Source organism: Barbus barbus (genome assembly GCF_936440315.1).
Source record: "Barbus barbus genome assembly, chromosome: 6".
NCBI lineage: Eukaryota > Metazoa > Chordata > Actinopteri > Cypriniformes > Cyprinidae > Barbus > Barbus barbus.
In genome coordinates, this window is record NC_136734.1 from 15927857 (window position 1) to 15950865 (window position 23009).

Consider the following 23009-nt stretch of genomic DNA (forward strand, 5'->3'; position numbering starts at 1 on the left):
TTAATAATCAGTGTTGAGAAAGTTATTTACAAAAGTAATGCATTACAATGTTTCACTACTCCATAGAAATATAACTATTTGCCTTACTTTTCAGAAAAGTAATGCATTATGTTACTTTTGTGTTACTTTTTGTCATCTGAGCTGGGCTTGCTTATTTGTTTTTAATAATAAAAAACGCAAAAGCTATATTTTTGGCAACTGTAAACAACAAAAGTGAAATGAATAAGCCTCAGTCTGAAGGCTTTACTAGTTACTTGAAAAAAGTAATCTGATTATGCAACTATCTTTACTCTTTACTTAATATTACTCCCAACGCTGTTAATAATAATAATAATTTATTAACTTTTTTTTAAAAAATTTTTGAATGCCAAAAATTCTTAAAATGTATGTTAATAGTAATGATTTAAAAAAAAAAAAAAGAAGCAGACTACTAGTGGAAATTACTTAACGGTAGACAGCTAGGAAATTAATAAACTGTGTTAGACCATGGGCCAATCAGATCAACAAAGTTAAAAACCACTGCTTTATAATTTAATTCTGTGTCTTCTATGAAGTTCCATCTCAATTCAACGGCTAAGCTTATGTAGTTTAGTCAATGAATTAATTTATTTCTCTGTATTTACACAAGGGGGCAGTTGGTTCCACATGAGGGCTTATAAATACAGGCCCGAAAATATTGCAGTGTCCTTTGCTGAAGGAAACAATCATTTCAACAATCTTCGCCCATCTGTTCCATGGCACGACAGAATCTAAAAGTAGAAAACCAATTCGACTATAAACCGTATCCAAAATGTTGCGAAATAATAATATGCCTCAGAGTGTCATCTGTCCAGCAAGATTGAGATCCATAAGTCATCTGAGATGGGCTGTGAGGGCAGTCGTTGTTTATCTGTTTTAAGATTCAGAAAAGCCGTGTGTGCCGCAGTGCCTGGGCAGAGCATTAGCTCTGGTGTTATTGAGTGGGTTTGCTTGGCCGCCCGGGCCATTGAACTTTGGAGGCTAATTCAAGATGAGCCCTTCAAGCTGAGACAACATGAGTCCTGACAGTTCAATAAAACGCTCTGTGCAGTGGCAAAAAATAAAATATGCGTCATACAGAAGGCAAAGGTTACAGGGCCGAGTAACATCTTTTTTGCTTATTTTATTCAAAAGGTAGTCACAGGTATCTATTGTAACAGGGCTTTTTCACCTAAAGCAGAAGCTTTTACTTCTGGATAGGGATGCCAGAACAGATGGGTACATGCATGGCTCTGAGAATGACATTATATGCTGCACGCATGGAAATGACTTTTAATATCATGTTTGCCTCAGGTTCTGTATATCATGAAACATTCTCATATGACCAGCGAGGTGTATCTTTTGAAATGTTTGCATACATTTCAATGGTATAGTTTGGTGTGTAATGAACATCTAAATTGTTTTGTGTATTATATGAGAGTGTTGAATGATGAGACCCTGTGGGGCTTTGTGTTGGGCTGTGTTGAGCAGGAAGCTGTAAACAATCTGTCCCAACTGATCTCTATTCTCAAGGCTCTGATAGTCAGACTGGCCATCTGAGAACACACGTTCCCATTCCATTTCACTGCTTATCCAGAATCCTCACTGCACACATTTACAATACAGCAAACACATTTAGACATGAATAACCACGTATAGAACACAGAAGCCTTAATTAGATGAGTCACATACCTTGATTCCGGTACAAGTGCAGTCAATGCCTGAAAAATACGTATAATGTGTAATAACAGCAAATGTCATTTTATTATCGTCTGCCCTTAAATATGATGCGAGTAATTTTTTGGAACTGTTAAAATACTCCTATACTCCTATTTCTCCTATCAAAAGTTAATTGTAAAGCATAAATATGAAATGGATAGTTCCAGTCATCGATACTGATTGAACTTGAAGTGAAAATTCAAGAATTTCTATAAAATAAATATGATTTTTGTTTTTACAAAATAACATTTATTTTGGTTTGAAAAATTATATTACAGATAATTAATACAGAAAATAAATTAATACTAATTAATACAGAAAACTAATACAGATAAGCTGATAATTAATTAAATAATTGTTAAATAAATAATTTAATTACATATTTTTTTTTATTATTATAAATTTGAAAATCAGTAACTTGATGATAATAAGAATCGAATACGATTTTGTCTACTTTAATACTAAATAATAAGTTAATCATTTTAAATGCTAAAAATGAATTTAGATATCACAATATTTAAGATTTGCTAAAGATTTATTTTTGCTAAACATTTAACAGTGTTAAAATTATGACTATTTTCTAAGAATAACTTAGAAAACCTTAACCTTAACTAGGTAAGCTTTGACAACCAAAATAAATAAAAAAATTCCAATATCAGTCAATACCAATAAATCTGTAATACTGACTGATGACTGATATTGTACCAATATATTGTCCATTCCTAATTTAATTTAGTTAAGCACCCTTTCACTGTAACTATAATATAGCTTGGCCTCTTGTACATTGTTGCCTAAATTTAGAAGAGCTGGAACACTGTATTTGCCAATAAGCATTCAGGTTGGAAGTAAAATGGAAGTTTCCATTTTATACCAATATTAGTGTGAAAACATTCTGTTTCTTAGAAGCTAACTGTAATATTACATTAAATCATCAGCTTCTGCTTCAAGCTGTAGGCAGTATGTTCATCTTTAACCATGTATAGTCGGCCTTCGCTTGATACCATCAACACAGATAAAAGTGCATCTGCTTAACTGTGTGACGGCAGTCTGGATGGTGGAGGGTTACAGGGGGTGCTTTTTGGATTAAACACAGCTGGTGGGTTTGTTGGGCTGGAGGCATCACAATGGGCGGCACTATCCTGACCTCGCCCCTGCCACTCCTCTGGAACCACACAAGGTGCCAGGGCAGATTAGTGACTCCATGGAACTCTGACTGCCGGCTGGCACATAAAAAGTACTTTCAGCTGGCCCCTGCTGGCTAGTGATGCCCACAGTCCTTAACTGCTTTTGACTTAAAATTATCCATCCAAGTTTATTAGAAGCCCTAGGAGCATCTGGGTCAAGACTGAGCTCACATCATCAGAAGTGGCACAGCAGGAACACATTTATGAGACTGTAGAGTGCACTAGAAACCAGACAGGACATGCTCAAAACTGCAGACTACTGTTGCTTTTTTTGTGTGCCACCTGCACTTATTGATAGTTTTATTTGGGGTTTATACTATTAGTAGTATCACACGCTCACATCGTTCATTTTTATTCTCTCTTACAGGGAACACAAAAGGACTGTTTTTTTGTTATTGTTGTTGTTGTTGCTGTTGTTATTTAGATCTTTTGAAGCATACAATAGTTTTCTGTGATGAGCAGACCGAAATGTAAAGATGTAATGCCAAATAGCATTGTAAATATAATGACTGTTTCATACAGGTTTCCCAAACACTCCCCCTGTCTGCCAATTGTCAAGCCAACACGCCACCTGAACTTACTGAACATGTTTGAGCCAATGTTGTGCTTTCTGGCTGATCGGGATGCAAACAGAGCAATATATTGATGCCGCCACATAGTGATTTTCTTATGCCCCATTCACACGGGGCGTCGGCATCTACGCTTGACGGAGGGCGTGTCTGAAGCTTGGTGCTGACGCGCCCGTCATAGTGTCAACAGCCAATCACATTACTTTTCTGGTGTTGCATGAATGGGATTGGCTAGTGTCTGTGTTAGAGTATTTGCATAAGGCGATCTGATTGGCTGACGCCTGCGTTGGCGCTTGAAAAGTTGAAACGTTTTCAATTTCTGCCGTTAGCAACGCCAGTGAAGCGACACGATAGACTCACAATTCAGTTCGGCGATGCTTCATGTCACTCCATTGAAAGTAAACAAGAGGCGTTGACGCCAACTCCCCTTGTGAATGAGGCGTTATAGTTCAATAATGACAAATCTCAATATTGATTTAACAGCATTTTATTGATAAGAATAGAGTTAAGATAGAATTGATCTTGGCGGACTAGATCTGCTATACTGTTGCTACTGAAGGTAAAGTAGGGAGAACTTCAGGGCAGATCTAGACAGGCGGTGCTGGGGAGGTGGAGGGCTAAAAAAAAATCTCATGGCATGCAGTACTGAGCTGGTCCAGGTTGATTTGTGTAGATAGGAAAGATAGATTGATTGGCGCATTGCACAGCTGACCTATTATGCAGAACTGATCTTTTTACTTCATATTAAGATGGAATAGAAGAAAGCATTTTAGCATAAAAAAAATAAATACAATTAAGAAAAAATACTATAAAATCTTCTATACTATAAAAAATGAGATTACCTGATTCTGTACACCTAGATTTAGGACAAGCAAGGAAATGTTTCATTTGAACATGAAAAGTGCTCTCTGTACCTCCCCCTCGCTGCTGTTATCCTCTCTGCACTTACACCATATGTCAGGGTTTTTTTTCTCTGTAGTATGATTCATAGTTGTTGGGGATTCATAGTTTTTTTCTTCTCTCTCACTGAATAGCTAGCAGTACCTTTAAAAAAGAAATGAAGTAGGCCAGCAGAGTTTTCCCACAGATTCTCCTAAAGGCTACTGGGGAGAGAGAGCCATCTCCTCTGATCAATTCTCCATATTGATGGTATGGATAAGAGGGGGAGCTGTCTAGCAAGCCTACATATTTTATTGCACAGATATCCCCCACTATGATGAATCTGTAGTCTCCATTTGAGGGAGATTACATTCTCTGATTACAGTGTCAGCTGCCTTAGACCCCTAGATAAATACCCCAAAGCAAAGCTGCGGCTATCTTTTACAGTAAATAATTTATTATTAAAGACAGCTGAGTGCACATATGAAGTGTGTTGGCAGACAAGAAGGAGTTTTAAAGAAAAAAAATTGGGTGCTGCTGTAATGAAATTTGCAGAACTTGAAGATTTAAAAATACGTGTTTTGTTCATTAGTGTGTCTGTTTGTGTGCTTAGAAAAAGAAGACAGAATGCAGTGAATAACAACTGCTTCTTTGGGAGAGAAAAAAAAAACAATGCCTCAGGAAAAAATCTGTCAGACCCAGTTCTTATGGGTTGTTATTTTAGGAAACATGTTGAGAGTAAAAAGATCTCTTTAGCTATTAAAAATACTTTTGAATGCATGATTTTCATGTTTTGCTTGATGCTTTTGAAAGTTAATCAGGATGACACTTTAACCTTTTAGTGTTAATTGGTTTGAAAGAAAAATAATAAAATACGCCTGTCAATTTAATGTGTTAATTTAATACAATTATAATATAAATATAACGTGAAGCATGTGGTAAAAATAAAAATATTGCCTTTAACCCTTTACCCATGCAGTGCTACAGGCTACTTGGCATTGCAAACCACACTTATAAAATGATTGTGTAGACGTTCATGATGCGTTCTTGATTTTGTTTTTAAAACAGCTGAACGTAGTGCAGTGAATATAATCTCAAAACACATTTATAACATAGCATCTTAAAAGTTTGTTGCTCATGGTGTGAGATGCTGAAAACAAAAACGTCCTAAATCCTTTCAGTTCCCATCTGAGTCCACATTTGGGTGATGCAATGCTGCACAGACTATTAGATAGTAGTCTGCTTTGGAGCCAACATAAATTTGGGTGACTTTTCTTGGCAAATATTGATATGTGATTAATTTTGATTTACTCAAATAAAAGTTTTAATTTACAGCCCCACTTCAAACTGACATCCACTTGCAGTTGCCTGTGAAGAGCTTTTGTATTGTGCAGCCTCTCCAGGGAATGCAGTGAAAGCAATCAAATCTCTCTTTGCTCTCCTCAACAGGTGTCCATGAACTGTGACTATGTGTTTGTGAATGGAAAAGAGATGCGTGGCTCCATGAACGCTCGGGTGATTTTCAGCTATGAGCACCTGAGTGCCCCTCTTGAGCTCACAGTCTGGGTGCCCAAACTGCCCCTTAAAGTGGAGCTCTCAGACAACAAGCTGAGCTTCATCAAGGGCTGGAGGGTGCCCATCTTACCCGACCGCAGGTAAGACACATCAGTTATCTAAGCGTATGAAAGTACTTGCACTCTGACTGCTTTTTATGCATATTGATTTCCCTGGTAGCACTTCTAATGCATGTTTTCTTTTATTTTGTTGCTTGTTTATTTCGATCCTCCTAATACTTGTGGATGTTATGAGGGTGATAAAACGGTGTTATAGTTTAATTAGTGGAGCTGTTAAAAGTTTTAAAGCTGGGTCACTAAGGGCTGTGTTAGTTACAATACGGCTATAGAGCTGATGCCGCATGAGACCCGAATGTCATTCTTCATGCAGCCCATTTACTGTGATTTTGATAAATTGAAGCAGCGGTGTTGTCACACCGTGCACGGCAGAATATCAGCACAGGCATTTTTCATGAGGAACCTCTCCAGAATTAATCATGATGGAAAATATTCTGGTAACTCAGTAGTATCATTAATGCTCCCTTACAGAGGTCTTTCTTTTTTGATGTAAATCTCTAATTAAATTAATTCAAATGGGCCATTAAAATGGAAATATGATCTGATTCGGTTATGCTAATCCAATTTGGGAGCAAATCGTCAATCTACATCTAGCCTTCATGTAGGGCTGGCGGTTTGACGCATTTACTATGCAATGGAAGAAAAAAGTCAACCATTAGAAATTTAGCAGTAGAGATCTGTCTATCTATGGCATATTGGTTCCTAAGCAACATTGGAACATTTAAAAATATCAGAACAAGTAAAAATCATTTATTTAATTAACTCATTAGCCACAGTGACCATGGTGGATCTGATCAAACCCCATTACTCAATGACGGAGGCCAGAGAAATCATTTATTCTCGTCAACTATACAGTATGTGTGCACATGTGTGTAGCTGCTAGGATGCATTTAGCTCGCTAAATTAAGTATAGATGTAAGTAAATTAAGTATAGTGCATTAAGGTTAACTGTTATCACACCGTTGTATGCAAAGTCTCTCAGTGCTGTGATATTTCAGTGTTTTTCCCTGTTTTATATGGACAACACACACACACAATACAAGTATGTTGTTACATTTGCATTTGACCTCAATTTGAGTGCCTTTGATTTAGCTTCCTCCCAGGACCCGAGATCTCCAAGGCTTTGTTCACACATACGATCTCTGTGTGATCAGCTCAAAATCTGATTTGTTTTACAGTTCCAATCCTTATCCCAGTGTCTGCACTGGCATTTTGGAGATCTGGTAAATTCATCTGGTTACTGTAGTAATGACTTAAGAGTCAGCATGGCACCAAAAGACATAAGAGAAGGAAAGAGAAGATGACAAAACTGAACATTTGGTCTCTGCTCATATTCATCCTGATATCACAGTGCTGAGCTATGGTGCATAAGACTTAACAGGGTACCAGCTAATCCTGATTAATCTCTTGATTTCTTTCAGTTCCTTTTTAAATAGAATAACTATAAAAGAAAAATGTTCAGAAAACAATGTGTATAATCTCTGCAAGCTTATACATTTGTGTGGATGACACTAATAGCAGACTAGTCTATTTTTCACCTACAAAATAATTAGTTTTTAAGAGACCCTAATAAAATTAAAGTGAAGATGAAACTGAAATTGTGTAAAACACACATCCGTGCGCACGCATTAATTTTATAGTTTATGGGGATTATCCATAGGCGTATCCATAACCGTATTTTCTATTGGCCTATACCTAACCCTACCCCTCACAGGAAACAAAAAACTCATTCTGTAAGTTTTATAAACCTTTTTAAGTATGGGGACACCAAAAGTGTCCTCATCAATCACCTTTACGTTGTAATACCTATGTCATACCTACACCTCGCACAAAAAACACACAGTTTAGTATGTTTTTTAAGCCATTTGGTTTGACCACAGATTTTTGAAAGTATAGTATTTATAAACTGAACAAGATCAGTGTTTTTATTTCATGCCGACTTTAATGAGAACACTAAGAAATATCCAGTATATTATGAGTTAAAGAGACACATTTCTTGTTTGTGTGGATAAAGGCCATTGAAGCCTTACTGATGGATCTGTGGGAAAAGGAGAAAAGAAAGGAAACTGCGTGAGGCAACACAAGCATCAAAGGCATTTCTGTACTGTTTACACATTCATGCATATTCTGTGTATAAAACCGCTCATTCGTTCAGATATTCATAGTGAATTTCACATGTAAGCAGAAAGGAGCTAATTCAGATACAGTGGTTCAGTGTTTTGTGTGTGAAATTTGATCTAACCATTCACACTGAAACTTATTTTGATATGTTAGATTATGATCAAACAACTACCCAGACTAGAATACACCACAGAATCCGCTGCCTGTTTGAACAATCCCTTATTCTTATTTCCTTTCCCTCTTCCCTTCCTTTAGAAGTCCATTTCTTTCCACTACATCGCCCAATGTTGAGATGTGTCAGTGGGCAGGTTTCTTGCATTGGTCTTCTACACGGATTGATCGGTATAGCTCACTAAACTGGTGAAACAGTGATGTGTCTGCAAAACTGGACACTGATTTTTATTGGATGAGCAGGTTCCCATGCATGAAATCTCCAGTTCTCCTGACATCCTAACGAGTTCAGGCAAATCTCCGCATTTGAGGTGTGTTCTGCTCTGAAACTCATATTAACCTGTATGAGGAGACAAGAGAGTGCAACTGTCCTCAAGAACACAGAGTGCTTCTATCTGCCAGGTTTAGCCCTCTTCAACTGATGCAAGAGCCTCTTGTTTTTCACCTCCATGGCAACAGGAGCCTGTGTTTAAGAGAGAGCAAAGTGCTGATCAACAATTGCTTTCTACTTTCATAAGTCTTCTCCTTTTGCATTTGTGTGCCTGTCAATCTTTCATCATTGCTGAGAAGTAGCAGTGTGTCTCCTTACATGATAACGCAATACTTTACATTCAGCTCAATTTAGTTTCAAGTTCAAGTTCAAGTCAGCTTTATTGTCAATTCTTCCACATGTACAGCACATACATACAGAGAATTGAAATTGCGTTACTCTCAGACCCTTGGTGCATACAGTTAACATTAAACACGTTCAGATACAGATAAATACAGTTTAAACATATGTACATACAACTATACAAATATACAAATGAGGATATTGTAGAACAAAATAAGAATTAGATTGATAAAGTGGCATAAGGCGCATGGCAGATAGAGGCTAATCGATGGGCAGGACATGCTTTGTCAGTCAGAGGCAGACAGCTGTCTCTACAACTCCAGTTATCTGATTAATTAGTTGTGTGTGTAGAATGAATGAAGTGGCATTCAGCTTTGAAGATCCACCCAGCACTTACCCTGCTTCCTCTCACTTACTTCACATGGTGTCATACTGCTGAGGGAGCAGATGAGATAGATTGAATGTGATGGTATGTGTGAGGCATGCAGGAGTCACTGATGCAAAACCTCCTTGAAACAGGTCTCCAGATGCACTTTCTGATGCTGGAAGTTCTAACAAACTTTGTGGGGGCAATTGCATGTTGTTTTGCATGCATTGTCTATTTTAACACCCAATGCACTCATGAAATGCAAATTTATTTGACATAAACATGCCAAAAAAATCTGTGATAAACACATTTTCAATCTTGGAAGCCAGTACAGTACTCCTTATAGCATCATCCACTATTTAGAAAGTGCTCAGATCTGTGCAATGTGTTTGAATATATGTCTTATATATGCTCTTCTGCATCGTTTGGAAACCATTGGATAAATAACTTGCAATAGATCTGTGGAAAATATACACAAACACCCAATTAACCAATTAAACTATGTGTGTGTGTGTGTGTGTGTGTGTATTTGTTTGTTTGTTTTTTGTTTGATGTTTTGTTGTGTTTTGCCTTGCTTTATGATAATTTGGGATGCTGGATCATCTCATCATTTATAGTTTGCTTACTCAACCTTATTCCAAAGGAAAAAGAAACTGTCCTCATACTCTTTCATTAAAATGTAATAACTTGCTCTTTCATTAAAATGTAATAATTTCTTATTTATAGTAACTCTTAATGACCTCTCACTCATCTCCTCAGAACGGCCAGAGACAGCGATGATGATGATGAAGATGACCGTAAAGTGAGCAGAGGATGTACGCTGCAGTACCAGAGAGCCCAGGTTAAGGTTCTGACCCAGTTCCACACAACCTCTAGTGAAGGCACAAACCAGATGATCACTATGCTGGGTCCTGACTGGCAAGTGGATGTGACAGAACTGGTGCAAGACTCTCTGAAGGTGGTGGATGCCAGGGTGGCTGAGCTGGTGGACAGGACGGTGCTCGTGGCCAGCGAGCTTGGATCATCCACTCTGAAGGTAGAATACAAATAAGAACAGATTGTATAAACAAAAGATTGATGGATTAATGGGGGGATAGGTGTATGGATGAAAAATGTGTTTTGGTGAGCTCTCAATACCATATAACAATGCAACTATAACCTAAGATTACATTTTGCTATATTACATTTTCTTCATCCGATATTACTGGACACTGGTCCTTACTCATGGTTTTATACCTGTCAAAACGTAATGCAAAGTGTCTTAGGGACAATTATTCAATCCCTTTTACTATCTCATATATTCAAGTACAAACTTTACTTTCACTGACTTCTCTGGTGTTATGCTTTGTATACTTGCAGGGGGACTTGTTTTATTTTTTGCTTTATTTCATTTTTGTGTTTTTTTTTCTATTTATTTTAGCTTCGTTTTGTTTTTTGTTTTGTTTTGTTTTCTTTTGTTTGCTGGAACGATAAATGGGTTTGAAGACTGATCATTTCTGCTCATCTCATCCTTTCCAACATAGCTAACTGTTTTTAAATAGACAGATTCATAATAATATAAATTTAGTTTACAGATAAAATCAATAAGGGTGTCTATTTAAACATTTTTAAATTTATCAAGTTAGCTCCACTGCTTGTCTTTATCCTTTAATGCCTCTTTAGAAAGCTATTCATATGCATATTTAGTCCCAGTAGGCTATTCAGAAACTGGGATGTTTGGCAAGAGAATTATCTGTGTGGTTTAAAACTTCTATGGTGTTAAATTGGGGGAATCATTCTTGAAAGTTTTCTCTCCATTGAATCAGCACACAATCAGTTCATTGTGTCCAAACAGAGGGAGTTTTGATTGTTCATGACAGCTTGATCACACCTCTCCAAAAGTGTTGTCTGTTGTTTGTCTTCAGAAAGTGTCTGTTTTTTTCCATAAACAAATTTGAGCATAAAAGAAAAAGTTTGGTAATTAAACTAGGGGAAACTGCAAATGTCATTAATAATTAATGGCCGATGTAGAATTGGAATGTTTTCACCGAATGTGAGCTGAAAATAAACGGAACTGAGCACAGAGCCTCATTTCACCCTTACAAAAAAAAAGCAAAGGCAAAAAGAAAGGTATGAATAATGTTGTTTATAACTCACACCAGGGCTTTTTTAGCTTATTTGGTGGGTCTTTGATCTTCATCTGCCACAGCGTTCATCCTCCAGCCGTCACTATGACCTGAGCACAAAGACGCACAACCTTTAAGCTTTGAACGTCTCTCACGACACGTTGTTTTGAGGATCTTATGAATGGCAGAAGGTATTGTTGACCCGTTCTCAGCATCGACTGAGCTGTAATGGTCCTGTGAACCCATGTACGTATTTCCTATGACTTAATTGGCTTTCCAGGTCTACCAAGTACAGTAATTAGGTTTTGGGGGAATAGGCATACCCTTTTTAGCCTTTGAACACACTCTATTCAAGCATCCAAAGCTCTGGTTATAATGCAAACATCAAAAGCTGGTATATCAGCAAGTATAATAAAACTAATTGCAACCGCCTGGATACCAAACAAATGAGCCATTCTGGAAAGAATTTGTTTTTAGTTCCCCTTTTTCTATCTGTCATTCCCTTTCTCTCCCTCAAATGCGCTGCATCTTTGAAGCCTGCCTTGAATGCAGGAAATAAAAAATGCAGGAACAAAACAGTTCAGTTCAATTATACATTCATCTGGTTTTCCCCCCGGTCTACATCCCCTTTCCAGCCGGAGGAAAGGAGATGGGATTGTATAGGACTGGATGGTCAATGAACTGTAACAACCTACTCCAAAACATTAGTGCATTGGGACACAAACAATGTGCATCTGGGACATATGGGTCGCAAGTCTAGGCTAGATCAGGAAAAGCCTGGGTTCAGCTCCCTGGCTCCCACCGAACGCCAAGAGAGCCACCGTGTGCTTCAGCGAGAGAAAACTGGAAAATGGTTAGATGGGATTTTGTGCCAAAAGATGGCTGAGAATGGCCACTTCACAGGCGAAGTATAATCAGCAGCATGGCTAGTCATAAACCTGCATCAGCGTTGAGGGCTTTTAGCTGGAGATGGGTAATTTTGAAGAGGCAAGTAATACAGTTTGGATGAAAATGTTTGCTGCGGAGCTTGGAGATTTTTGAACACCATTAAAAGTCATTATGGACTTTATTGGGCTAAATTATCAAGAGAAAAATTAGCTTTGCTCCCTCCTGTGTGGTTAAGTGTAACCAGCTCTGCTGTGATTTAGCCAATTATAATATTTTTGTTCTTTGTTTGGAATAGCTGTAATTGAAAAGAAAGATAATGAACTATAATTTTGACATTTACGGCTGATGTCAAAGCGAAAAGAACTACTTCCGAGTATGGTGACCCATACTCGGAATTCGTGCTCTGCATTTAACCCATCCAACGTGCACACACACACACACAGCAGTGAACACACACACACACACACCGTGAACACACACCCAGAGCAATGGGCAGCCATTTATGCTGCGGCGCCCGGGGAACAGTTGGGGGTTCGGTGCCTTGCTCAAGGGCACCTCAGTCGTGGTATTGAGGGTGGAGAGAGCGCTGGACATTCACTCCCCCCACCTACAATTCCTGCCGGCCCGAGACTCGAACCCGCAACCTTTGGATTAGGAGTCCGACGCTCTAACCATTAAGCCACGACTTCCCCAGTGTTCTTTACTAGTCATAATTCTTTAAACTTCTGTTCTTGTTCTTGTCTTGCAAAATGCGAGTTCAAGTTAATCTTCCTGAATTATGAAAAGTGAAAAACCATCCCTATATTGCAGCTTGTTTTATCTAACTTGGCGCTTTGTGCCTCTTGGGATTGCCAGGGTCTCATGGTTCAGCAAAGACACACAGGAAAAAAAAGAGAATCTCTGACCCTCCTAGTTGTGCCGCCCCACTTGACTTTTCACTTGGTAAGTCCCTGGTGACCTTTAACGGTGGTGGGGGCGTGAAGAAACTGTGACATAATGGGTTTGAAGTGTCAGATGGAGGATTTATGTGGAGGCCGAGTCCTAGCCGTTCTCTGGAGAAAAGGTGTATTTTCCCATCCTTCCTTTACTCAGTGGGCTGTGTCTTGAATATGTGGGATTATCCACTAAATGTTTCTCTTTGTGTCTTCACTCCTCCCCATGCTTTATTCCATTTAGGCTGTCTTTCTTCCTGTAAATATGCGTCATGTTTTGTTGGTTTCAGGTTGAATCTCCACTGGCAGTGGAGGCGGTGCTGGGTGAAACGCAGTTCTCTGTGGTAGACGATAAAGTGTCCATAGTGGAGCTACGTGTTCATGCCATCTCGGGACTGGCACTTAATCTTCAACCAAGCCCTGGCAACAGCCATACCATGGTTGCCAAGGCAACTGGCCTGCAGACCCTCTCAGCTCTTAAGCAGGTATAGTTGAATGTTTCATTGTTTTTCATATCTTCTACAATAAATGACATGCCATCTTGCTTTCTTGATGGTATTTTATTAAATCCTCTGGTATGTTCTTCGATCAGAACTTTTTTACGACAGTCTTAAGTTATGAATGTTTAACCAGACTGAAGACTCTCCTTAAGGTTCTCAAGCAAACTTATTATAGTGGTTTGTTTCTGGTACAAGGCAGGTTTATTATCATTAACTAAAATTAAAACTAAACCATTAAAAAAAAAATACTTGAAATAAAACAATGTAAATAACTTAAACTTGTTTTAATTCATAGTTTCCAGAAAATCTTTTTTTTTCTTTTGTTTTGTTTTAAAATAACTAAATTCAAAGAATTTATAATAAAATTCAAAAATAATAAAATTAAAGAATGATTCCCCCAACTTGTGGAAAAATAACTAAAACTACATGAATAAAATACTATATTAATAAATACAACTGTATATAGACATTAAAAAATACAAACAAACAACAAAATAAAATTAGTGAAAATTAAAGTGAAAACAAAAACTAAATAATAAATATTTAATAAATGAAATTTAATTAAAAACTTAAACCAAGACTATAGTATATCAATACAACTGATACTAAAATAAGACTGATCTAAAAAATTCTACCATCTAATAAACTTGACCAAGATGGTCTTCCAGCTTATCCTGGCCCCCATTTGCTTGCAGACTAGCTAATCAACTCAAAAACCCACATGAACCATCCATAAACCACCTGTAAACCATGTAAAACCATGTTGAGTTTTTTTTTTATTATCTTATTTTAGCTGAATTTTCATTGTATATGAATGAAGACCCCCTGAAGATGGTCGTACAAAGTCATATATTCTGATTTTAAACCCTAGAAATGATCACACTTGTTTTGGCCCAAGAAACACATTGAAGAAATTAATTTACATACAAACTTATATCGTCACATAATTGTCTAAATATGATAATAGTAGTATATATATATATATATATATATATATATATATATATATATATATATATATATATATATATATATATTACTTTATATATACTATATATATATAATAGTAGATATATAATAGTATCATTCATCATCATAGCCTCTGCAGCTGAGTCCAGAGAAAAGCTCTAACCTTTGGACCCTTCCTCTAACGCAAGTGACATTTATGTGAAATTCCTCCTTGTTGCTCAGGATCATTCTGCTCGTGAAGAGTTAAAATCTGGCTGAGTTTAGCCTCATATTGATGATTCGAGTCTCCATGAAGGTTACACACCATCGGAAAATTAGCCTCAGTTCAGTCTTCCAGCCAGCCCTCACTGCTTTAATAAAGCCTTGTTTGGCATTCAGACATATTCAAATCTCCTTTAATATCAGCACACCAAATGAGCAGGCATCTTGCTTAATAAGAAGCCACCACCACTTCTGTTCTCTGCCGTTCTGGAGTGTCATCAGGGGAGCTGCGTGCGGTTGCTGTATAATCTTTTCAAAGCATTAATTGGAGCATATTCACTCACATTTTCCAGCGAGGACCTCATATGCTGCTGTGCTAATTTATACAATGTCTTGGGCAGGTCATGGAGACCTGCCGTGAGAGCTTGGGGGCCCTTTTTCTTGCTCTGTACTTAGCCTGTGACCAACATCCAACATCAGACGAGGGTGGCTGCTTTTAATTCATGCATTAAAATCCAGCGGTTCTCCCCCGCTCTCTGCTTCACCACCTTTGATTTTAATTAGCGTAATGTATCAGCCTAAGTGCTTGTGGAGACTGTGCTATAAACATCACTGATGACCCTCCTCCTCCTCCTCCTCCTCCTCCTCCACTGTAGCCTTTCCATCATTTCAGTCCTTCAGTGCACTTACCTACTTAACCTCTGCAGTCACAAAATAACCGTAACTTTGTGACCATTTCTTCCTCCAGTTGCGTTAGATTTCCAGGTAACAATTTACAGTTCAATTTGATGGTGTTAGTTAATGCATTAGTTATCATGAACATTTAAGAACAACAAGCATTAAATAATATAAAAATTTGTTAAAAGTGTAGTAACACTTTAGTTTAGGGACCAATTCTTACTGTTAACTAACTATTGCCTACAGCTTTTGTCTCAAGAAACTCCTAATTTGCTGCTTATTAATAGTTATTAAGATAGTTGTTAAGTTTAGATATGGGGACAGAATTAAGGGATCTAAATATGATCGTGCAGAATATAACATTAATATGTGCTTTATAATACTAATAAACAGTCAATATGCTAGTAATATGCATGCCAATAAGCAACTAGTTAATAGTTAAAATTATTCCAAAAGTTAATTACATATTTATTAATTTCTACATATATATTATCAGTGTATATTATCAATATCAAGTTTAAGCTAAAATTAACCTAGATTTAAAAAGTTGCATTTTTATGGGCTTAATTAATTAATATATTAGGTCACTATTAACTCTTATCTACAACTTTTGCATCAATAAACTCTTAATTACTGCTTATTAATAGTTAGTAAGGTAGTTAAGTTTAGGTATTGAGTGAGATTAAGGGATGTGGAATATGGTCGTGCGGACAAAGACATTAATGTGTATTTTATATGCACTAACAAATAGCCAATATGCTAGTAATGTGCATGCTAACAAGCAACTAGTTAATATGGGAACTGGTCCCAAATTAAAGTGTTTTCTTATATTATTAGCTGTTAATTCACGTATGTTGATAATATATTGAATGATGTTCATTTATACAAACTAATATAATTTAATCAATATCTGTAAAGATGAATATTCACCTAATAGCTGTTAGTAAATGCTGTCAAGGCTGTTCGTGATTGCATTAATCTTAACAAATTGAAGCTTCTTAAAGTATTTTTTTGTTCTTTCTTTTAGATTTTAGATGTCCCTTTCGGCAGACTTAAATAATTGATTTTGCTGTATGCTGGTGTAAGCGATTATTCTGTTTCAAAGTTCCAAGTGTCTTGGATGCTTGAACATTTCACTTCTGTAGTTTGTTACATACAGTGATTCCAAAATTACCTTCAAGATAGATCTCAAACAGTTTTAACAGTTAGAAATTTAATGAGATATCCATGTAAAAGTTACAGTATCTTCTCCCAAAGACTGAAGCTTCAAAAATCAAGGGCCATTCATGATTGATGCCATTTTATTTAGTGGCTAGAGTGATCTCGAAAGGTCCGCGAGGACAACATGTCGTCTTCAATGTATTATTCAGATCATGCATATCAAAGAGTCTCTTCATCTTGACAAGCAGCGTTGACAGAGCCTGAGCCCAAATGTCAGAACAACCTTGAAGTCAGTGATGCGACAGAAGAGTTTTTTTCAACAGGCCATTGCTGACTGGAGGCAGATAAATACTTCTCTTCCTGAATATAAAAGCAAAGTAACACTTCATTTCTGACTAAAAGCACTTTGGTAGAGTGGTTTCATTTTGTCTGCCTGCCAACAGGTGTAAGGTGTTGTGTTGTTCCTTTAGCAGAGAGGAAGCAGGAAGGCAACTGTCAAGCTTAGGCTTGTTATGAGGTGACAAGAACACAAGCGTCGTGCCAGTTCTATTTCCCCTCAGCCTGTGTTTCTAACGGTCAAAGCATGCAAGCCCTTCTGATGTTAGCTGCATGTTGCTTGCTCAAGACGGTTATCTTGTATGGACCAGTAATCTCAGGATGAATATTTAAAAGTTTTTTGAAAGTCAGGAGATGAAAATGGAAACACTTACAGTATTGATAATATCTTTGTTGTAAAGAGAAAGTTGGGTTACTCGTTAGAATAGGGAACACATATCCACTATTAACTAATTAAGTTTTCCCTGAACAAACTAGGTATAGGGTTGGATTAAGGGATGTAACATATGGTCATGCAGAATAAGGCATTAATGTGTGCTTTATAAGTATTAATAAACACCTAATATGCTAGCAATATGTGTGCTATTAAGTAACTAGTTAGAGAGAGAGTAGAGAATGGGTCCTTAAAATAAAGTGTTACCGAAAGTTGTACATTTTAGCATTTGAAACAGTGTGTTATGTTAACGCTAGCTCTGATGTGGCATTTAGGATCCCCTTAATGCAACATCTGAGCTAGCACTGGAATAGCACAACTGGAGCAGCAAATGGATAATGTACAACACCATAAAATTAAAAATTGTTGTTTTGTTTGAATGTACTGTACGTACACCACTGTAATCATGCAGCAACCATCAATGCCACCCAGCTTTAGAGGCTACTCAAAATTATTTTGCATCAGTGAGTGCTACTCATGTTTTGTTGTTGTTGTTGTTTTTTGTTTTTTGTTAAAGAGAGTGTAAAGTTGAAGAGAGAGTTCACCCAAAACTAAAAATTTGCAGTTAATTTACTCATCCTCAGGCCATGCATGATGTACAGTAGGTGACGTTTTCTCTTCAGTAGAACAGTAAAGAAGTTTTTTGGCTGAAACTGTGGTGATTGGTGATTAAAAAAATATATATTTTCCATCAAAGAAAACAAAATTAATACCCCTGGCTCTTGACGATATATTGAGGTCTTAAGAAGTCAAATGATCAGTCTGTGCAAGAAACTGACGATTACTTATAACATTATTACCTGTAATATATAGCCTCAGGCAAATGGTCAGGAGTGATGTCCGGTTTGCGAACAAATCATCCTTTTGAACTGGTCCTTATAGTGAACTGGATGAAATGGTTCACCAAAGCAGCTTGAGTCAGCACAGATCTACTGGGATCAAAACTCAATGGTGTTCATTTTAAAAAAACGTTCTTGTTCAGTGTGCAACCCCCTGTAGAGTGCATCACAGGCACCAAAGAGTTTGAAGACAGGTTAAAAAATTAACTGTTATAGGGTATGTAAGGGTTGAATTCATGTTCACAATTTCTTTCATTTTGTGTTTTTAGGAGGCCAGTCTGTCCATCTGGGTTTACTACAGCGACAATACCGCGGCCCCCCTGAGTATGTATGACCCAAAAGACTACAACCTCAATGCCACCACAGCAGACGATAAGGTGGTTACGGTGGCTCAACAACCTCAACAGCGGTGGCCAGTCATCATGGCCGAAGGCGAGGGCACAGGAGAGATAGTGCATGTGGAGATGACCATTAGCGAAACCTGCCAGAAGACTAAACGCAAGAGTGTCATTGCTTCATCTCCTGTGTTCGTCAAAGTCCGCTTTGGACCGGATGAAGACTCTGAGGAGGAAGTGGATACAGAGACTGAAATAGACACTAGAATGCCTGCCAACACGAGAATTCCTGCTATCGATTCCAACGCAGGTGATGGAGGGTATGAGCCATCTAATGAGCAGCCCGCAAGTGTGCCCATCGATTACACCAACTTTCCCACAATAAGCAATCCAGAGGAACCAACCGAAGAAGACGAGGAGGATGACGAGTTCGTGCCCAGTCCCCATAGCATGACCGACCTGGAGATTGGCATGTATGCCCTCCTCGGGGTGTTTTGTCTCGCCATACTTGTCTTTCTTATAAACTGTATTGTGTTTGTGTTGAAGTATCGCCATAAGCGCATCCCTCCTGAGGGCCAAGCCAACATGGACCATTCCCACCACTGGGTGTTTTTGGGTAACGGGGAACCCCTGCGCACCCAGAGTGATATCTCGCCTCAGACGGTGGAGAGCCCCAGCAACACCTTGGAGGGGGTACAGACTTGTTGTCACGGGGACCACCACAGCAGCGGTAGCTCCCAAACTAGCGTACAAAGCCAAGTCCATGGCCGAGGAGATGGCAGCTCTGGAGGTTCCACCAAAGACCACGGAGAGGAAGCCAGCTCACCGACCTCCAAACGCAAGCGTGTCAAGTTTACCACCTTCACCCTTCCCACGGAGGATTTACCCTACAACTCTATTCCCGTTGCCAACGAAGAGGACATTCAGTGGGTATGCCAAGACATGGGCTTTCAGGACCCAGAGGAACTGCACGACTACATGCGCAGGATAAAGGAAATAGCCTGACCGGGCTATCTGCTTTCTAAAGACGGTCCTTTCTATTTTTCTCTCTTAATTTTCACTCTAGAGGAGGTACCTTTCACAAGAAAAACAACCAAGGCCTAGTGTCCAGTTTTGTTGGGGTTTTCTGCACAGTGATGTTTCCCTTACACATTGACACTTGTATGAACTAAAAAATATTCATGACGCTGCCAGGGAAGCCAAAGATGAGTCTAAGGGATTTTAGCAAAAATGGCTTTAGTGGTGTGTCTGATTGCTGCTCAGTAGAAGGGGGAGTGTACAATCTTTAAGGGAAACAAAGAATTTCAGTTGTGAACACTGATATCGAAATGGATTCCTGAAGTACTCAATCATGCGTGGGTCACCCTACTGTGGATAGGATCTTTCTCAGAGGAATGCCTGGAGTCTTGGCACTGTGTCCATTCTTCTTCTTCTTCTCTTTTTTTAATTCAACAGATTCTTCTCCAACAAAGAGGCCTTTGAAGTGCAGATTCTACTTTTGTCCCAGATTTCTGTTTGAGATGGATCATTTTCATGCCATTGTTGATAAACCTGACACAGACACTGTCAGGGACGTTCGTGAGAACGTGCCATGGATTCTTTCTGTCAGTGTTGGAAATGTTGAATGGTTTTATCCCCCTCCCCCTCTTTTCAGCGTTATCTTGGTTCAACACATGCCTTGGTTGCTGAATTAGCTTTTCGTCTGTTTTTGGTATTTCATACTCATTCTCAATCTGGATGCCACCTCTGCTTCTCTCACTGTCTTGGTTAAGTCTAATGCCTTATTAAATGGATCTCAATAGTCACAACCTCGCTCTATGCTGACAACACATTTGTTCACATTGGTAAGGGCCAAAGTAGGGGCAACTCTACAGAAGTCTGTATCTCAATTAAAAGTGTGTTGGCACAGGAAAGGCAGGTGCTTGTACATTGTGGAGTTAGATATCTTCTCCAACATTCCTCTGCATGAACTTGGAGGCACAATTAGCGCTATTTTGTTTCTTTTTTACTTTGTATATGTTTGTATTGTGAGAATTATCTAATCATACATAAATGATAATAGAGGACATATCATGTTACCATGCATTAAATGCATGTGCCAGACCCTCCCTCCTGTGTACATACCATGTTCAGTAAATAACGACTGCTGAAGCTTAACTCTTGATTACTCAGTTGGCCTGAGGAATAGGGGAGGCAGATGCCATATAGGGACTCGGCAGCCAGATACTTGAATTTCAGTGAGGCTCTCTTTTCTCTTTCTCTTTTTCTGTCTCTTTACTAATCTCACCGTGAATTCCCATCCAGGCGGTAATAGAGTTAAGATCTCTGGTAAGGATAAAATGCTATGCAAACACACTGGAAGGGTTGATTATTGTGTTGAAGTAGATCTGCCCCAGATATCGATATAGCACCACGGTTACTTTCGTTAATATACCAAGAAATATCTCAAAACTAGATGTAACATCTGCCACAATGTAAATTGCAGGTTTTGGATTAGTTTATTTCTTTTTAACTTTGAAGCTCACTAGAGCTTTGTTAAAGTAAATGCGGTAGCACAGTAGATCAAACCCGAAACGTTAAACATTTACTAGTTTAGAAAGGGGTAAGCTGGTAACGGGTCTGGAAGCTTTTTTTGTGGCGAGGCGCAAAAAATATCTGTATTGCTGCTGACCTATCACAGGTTAGTTTCAGGGTTACAGTCCGCCCCCCAGTTTCTTCAGGACGTCTAAATTAACATACTGTATTAAATGTTTATTTTTCCACTGTGCTGTATTTGAAACATACAGGATTTACCCATGGCTTTGTTTTAATTGTCTTATTAGTAATTTTCCTGTAAATGGGAAGGAACACCTATATTTAGTTTTTTGTTTTATAGATTTTATTATAACATTATTATTATTATTTTTAATTCACCCCTAGTTTAATCAGGGGTCCTTTGCACTCCAGATAAAAGTCACAGAGAACTTCTTACTGACACCTCTCCACCTTTGTCCTCTGATTTGTAACCCTCTTCACGGTTTTCTCAAAGGATTCTGATGAGTAAACCCTCAGTCATGACGTGTGATGAAATGATGTAACATGTCAAGGTATTAGGTTTTGATAGACAGTTGGTGTGTTGGTCAGTGGTTTAGTTTGACTCACATTTGACCTTTATGGAGGCTCAGAACTGAATGTAAACTTTTCAACTGTACCTTGACGATCAAAATGAACATAATTTCCACTGTATTATTAAAGTCTCCTGATGGGGTACGTAAGACTCGATATGACTACTAGCAAGTCTCTGGTAGCAGCTCATACACTTTTTAGTGTAACATCACTATCAGGACATTTTCGGTTTCATATTGTTTTCTACTTTAAACTGATGTATGTATGTATGTATGTATATGAAACAGCAGTTGCGATATCTGTGCTTTCGTTTTTCTTTCTCAAAAGGAGCTGCTACTAGGCCTTTGCCTTGACCACATGCTGTGTTGTGGTGTAGATTTGAGCTGTACTCTCTGACCTGCTGAAGCACGGTACTGTCAGCCTTGTGCTGCCACACCCTTAATGTACAGAGCACTGTTACGACATCCTGTATCCTCCCTAAAAAACAACTGTTGTATTTCCCTCCTTATATGTAAGTACTAAAGAAAATACAATGCATAAACTGGGTGTTGCGTTTTTTCTTTGTTTTTTTTTTTTGACAATGTACTGTGTATTATAATGCTGTGTCCAAACAATAGTTGTCTAATGAGCCTACTGAGCTGTCTAGACAGCTGCTAATTTATTTATAAATACTACTACTGTTTGTTAACAGTAATCAACAGACAAAAAATTATAATTTTCTTATCAAAACTGCTATTTTATTTTATAATCAAGACTCACAGCATACTCTGTTGTTACAGAGCCGAAGCCACTTGTTACATTTTAAGCGAAACATTGTAAAGGCGAACATTTTATTTATTTAAATGTGCACTTATGAATTGGCTTCAATAAGATGACATGTATTTGAAAAGTAAATGGGGTATTTTTTGTTTTTCCATAAAACAATAGTGGTACTGGTATCTCATAACAACATGTGCAGCTAGTTCTTATTATACATGATTACGAGCAAAGACAGAAATAAAAGAATTTATGGGATTTTTTTCAAAATACTGTACTTGCAGATAGTATAATATTAATGAAATAAAAATCCATTTAGGGAGAGTATAATTTTAATGACCATGTTTCTTAACGCAGTACACTTTTTTGATGTGTGGACTAACATACTAAAGCATGTGTAAAGTGATTGCTATATCATTTTAACTGCAGTGTGTTATTTGATATTGCTAAGTTAAGTTAGGTTAATATATTTTAAATATGTTAAATTGGTTAACACTTTATTTTAGTGTCCATGTTACAT

At 37.9% G+C, this 23009-nt stretch overlaps 1 protein-coding gene across 1 annotated transcript in view; it reads left to right on the forward strand.

Moving 5' to 3' along the window:
- Positions 1-22265, forward strand: part of tmem132e (transmembrane protein 132E) — an 85748-nt gene extending 63483 nt beyond the window's left edge. Inside the window, exons 6-9 of the mRNA XM_079419296.1 lie at positions 5798-6003; positions 10011-10287; positions 13467-13661; positions 18563-22265. Of these exons, the coding sequence (XP_079275422.1) occupies positions 5798-6003; positions 10011-10287; positions 13467-13661; positions 18563-19633 (1749 nt within the window). The 3' untranslated portion in view covers positions 19634-22265. The remainder of the gene's footprint in view (positions 1-5797; positions 6004-10010; positions 10288-13466; positions 13662-18562) is intronic.
- Positions 22266-23009: the final 744 nt, after the last annotated feature.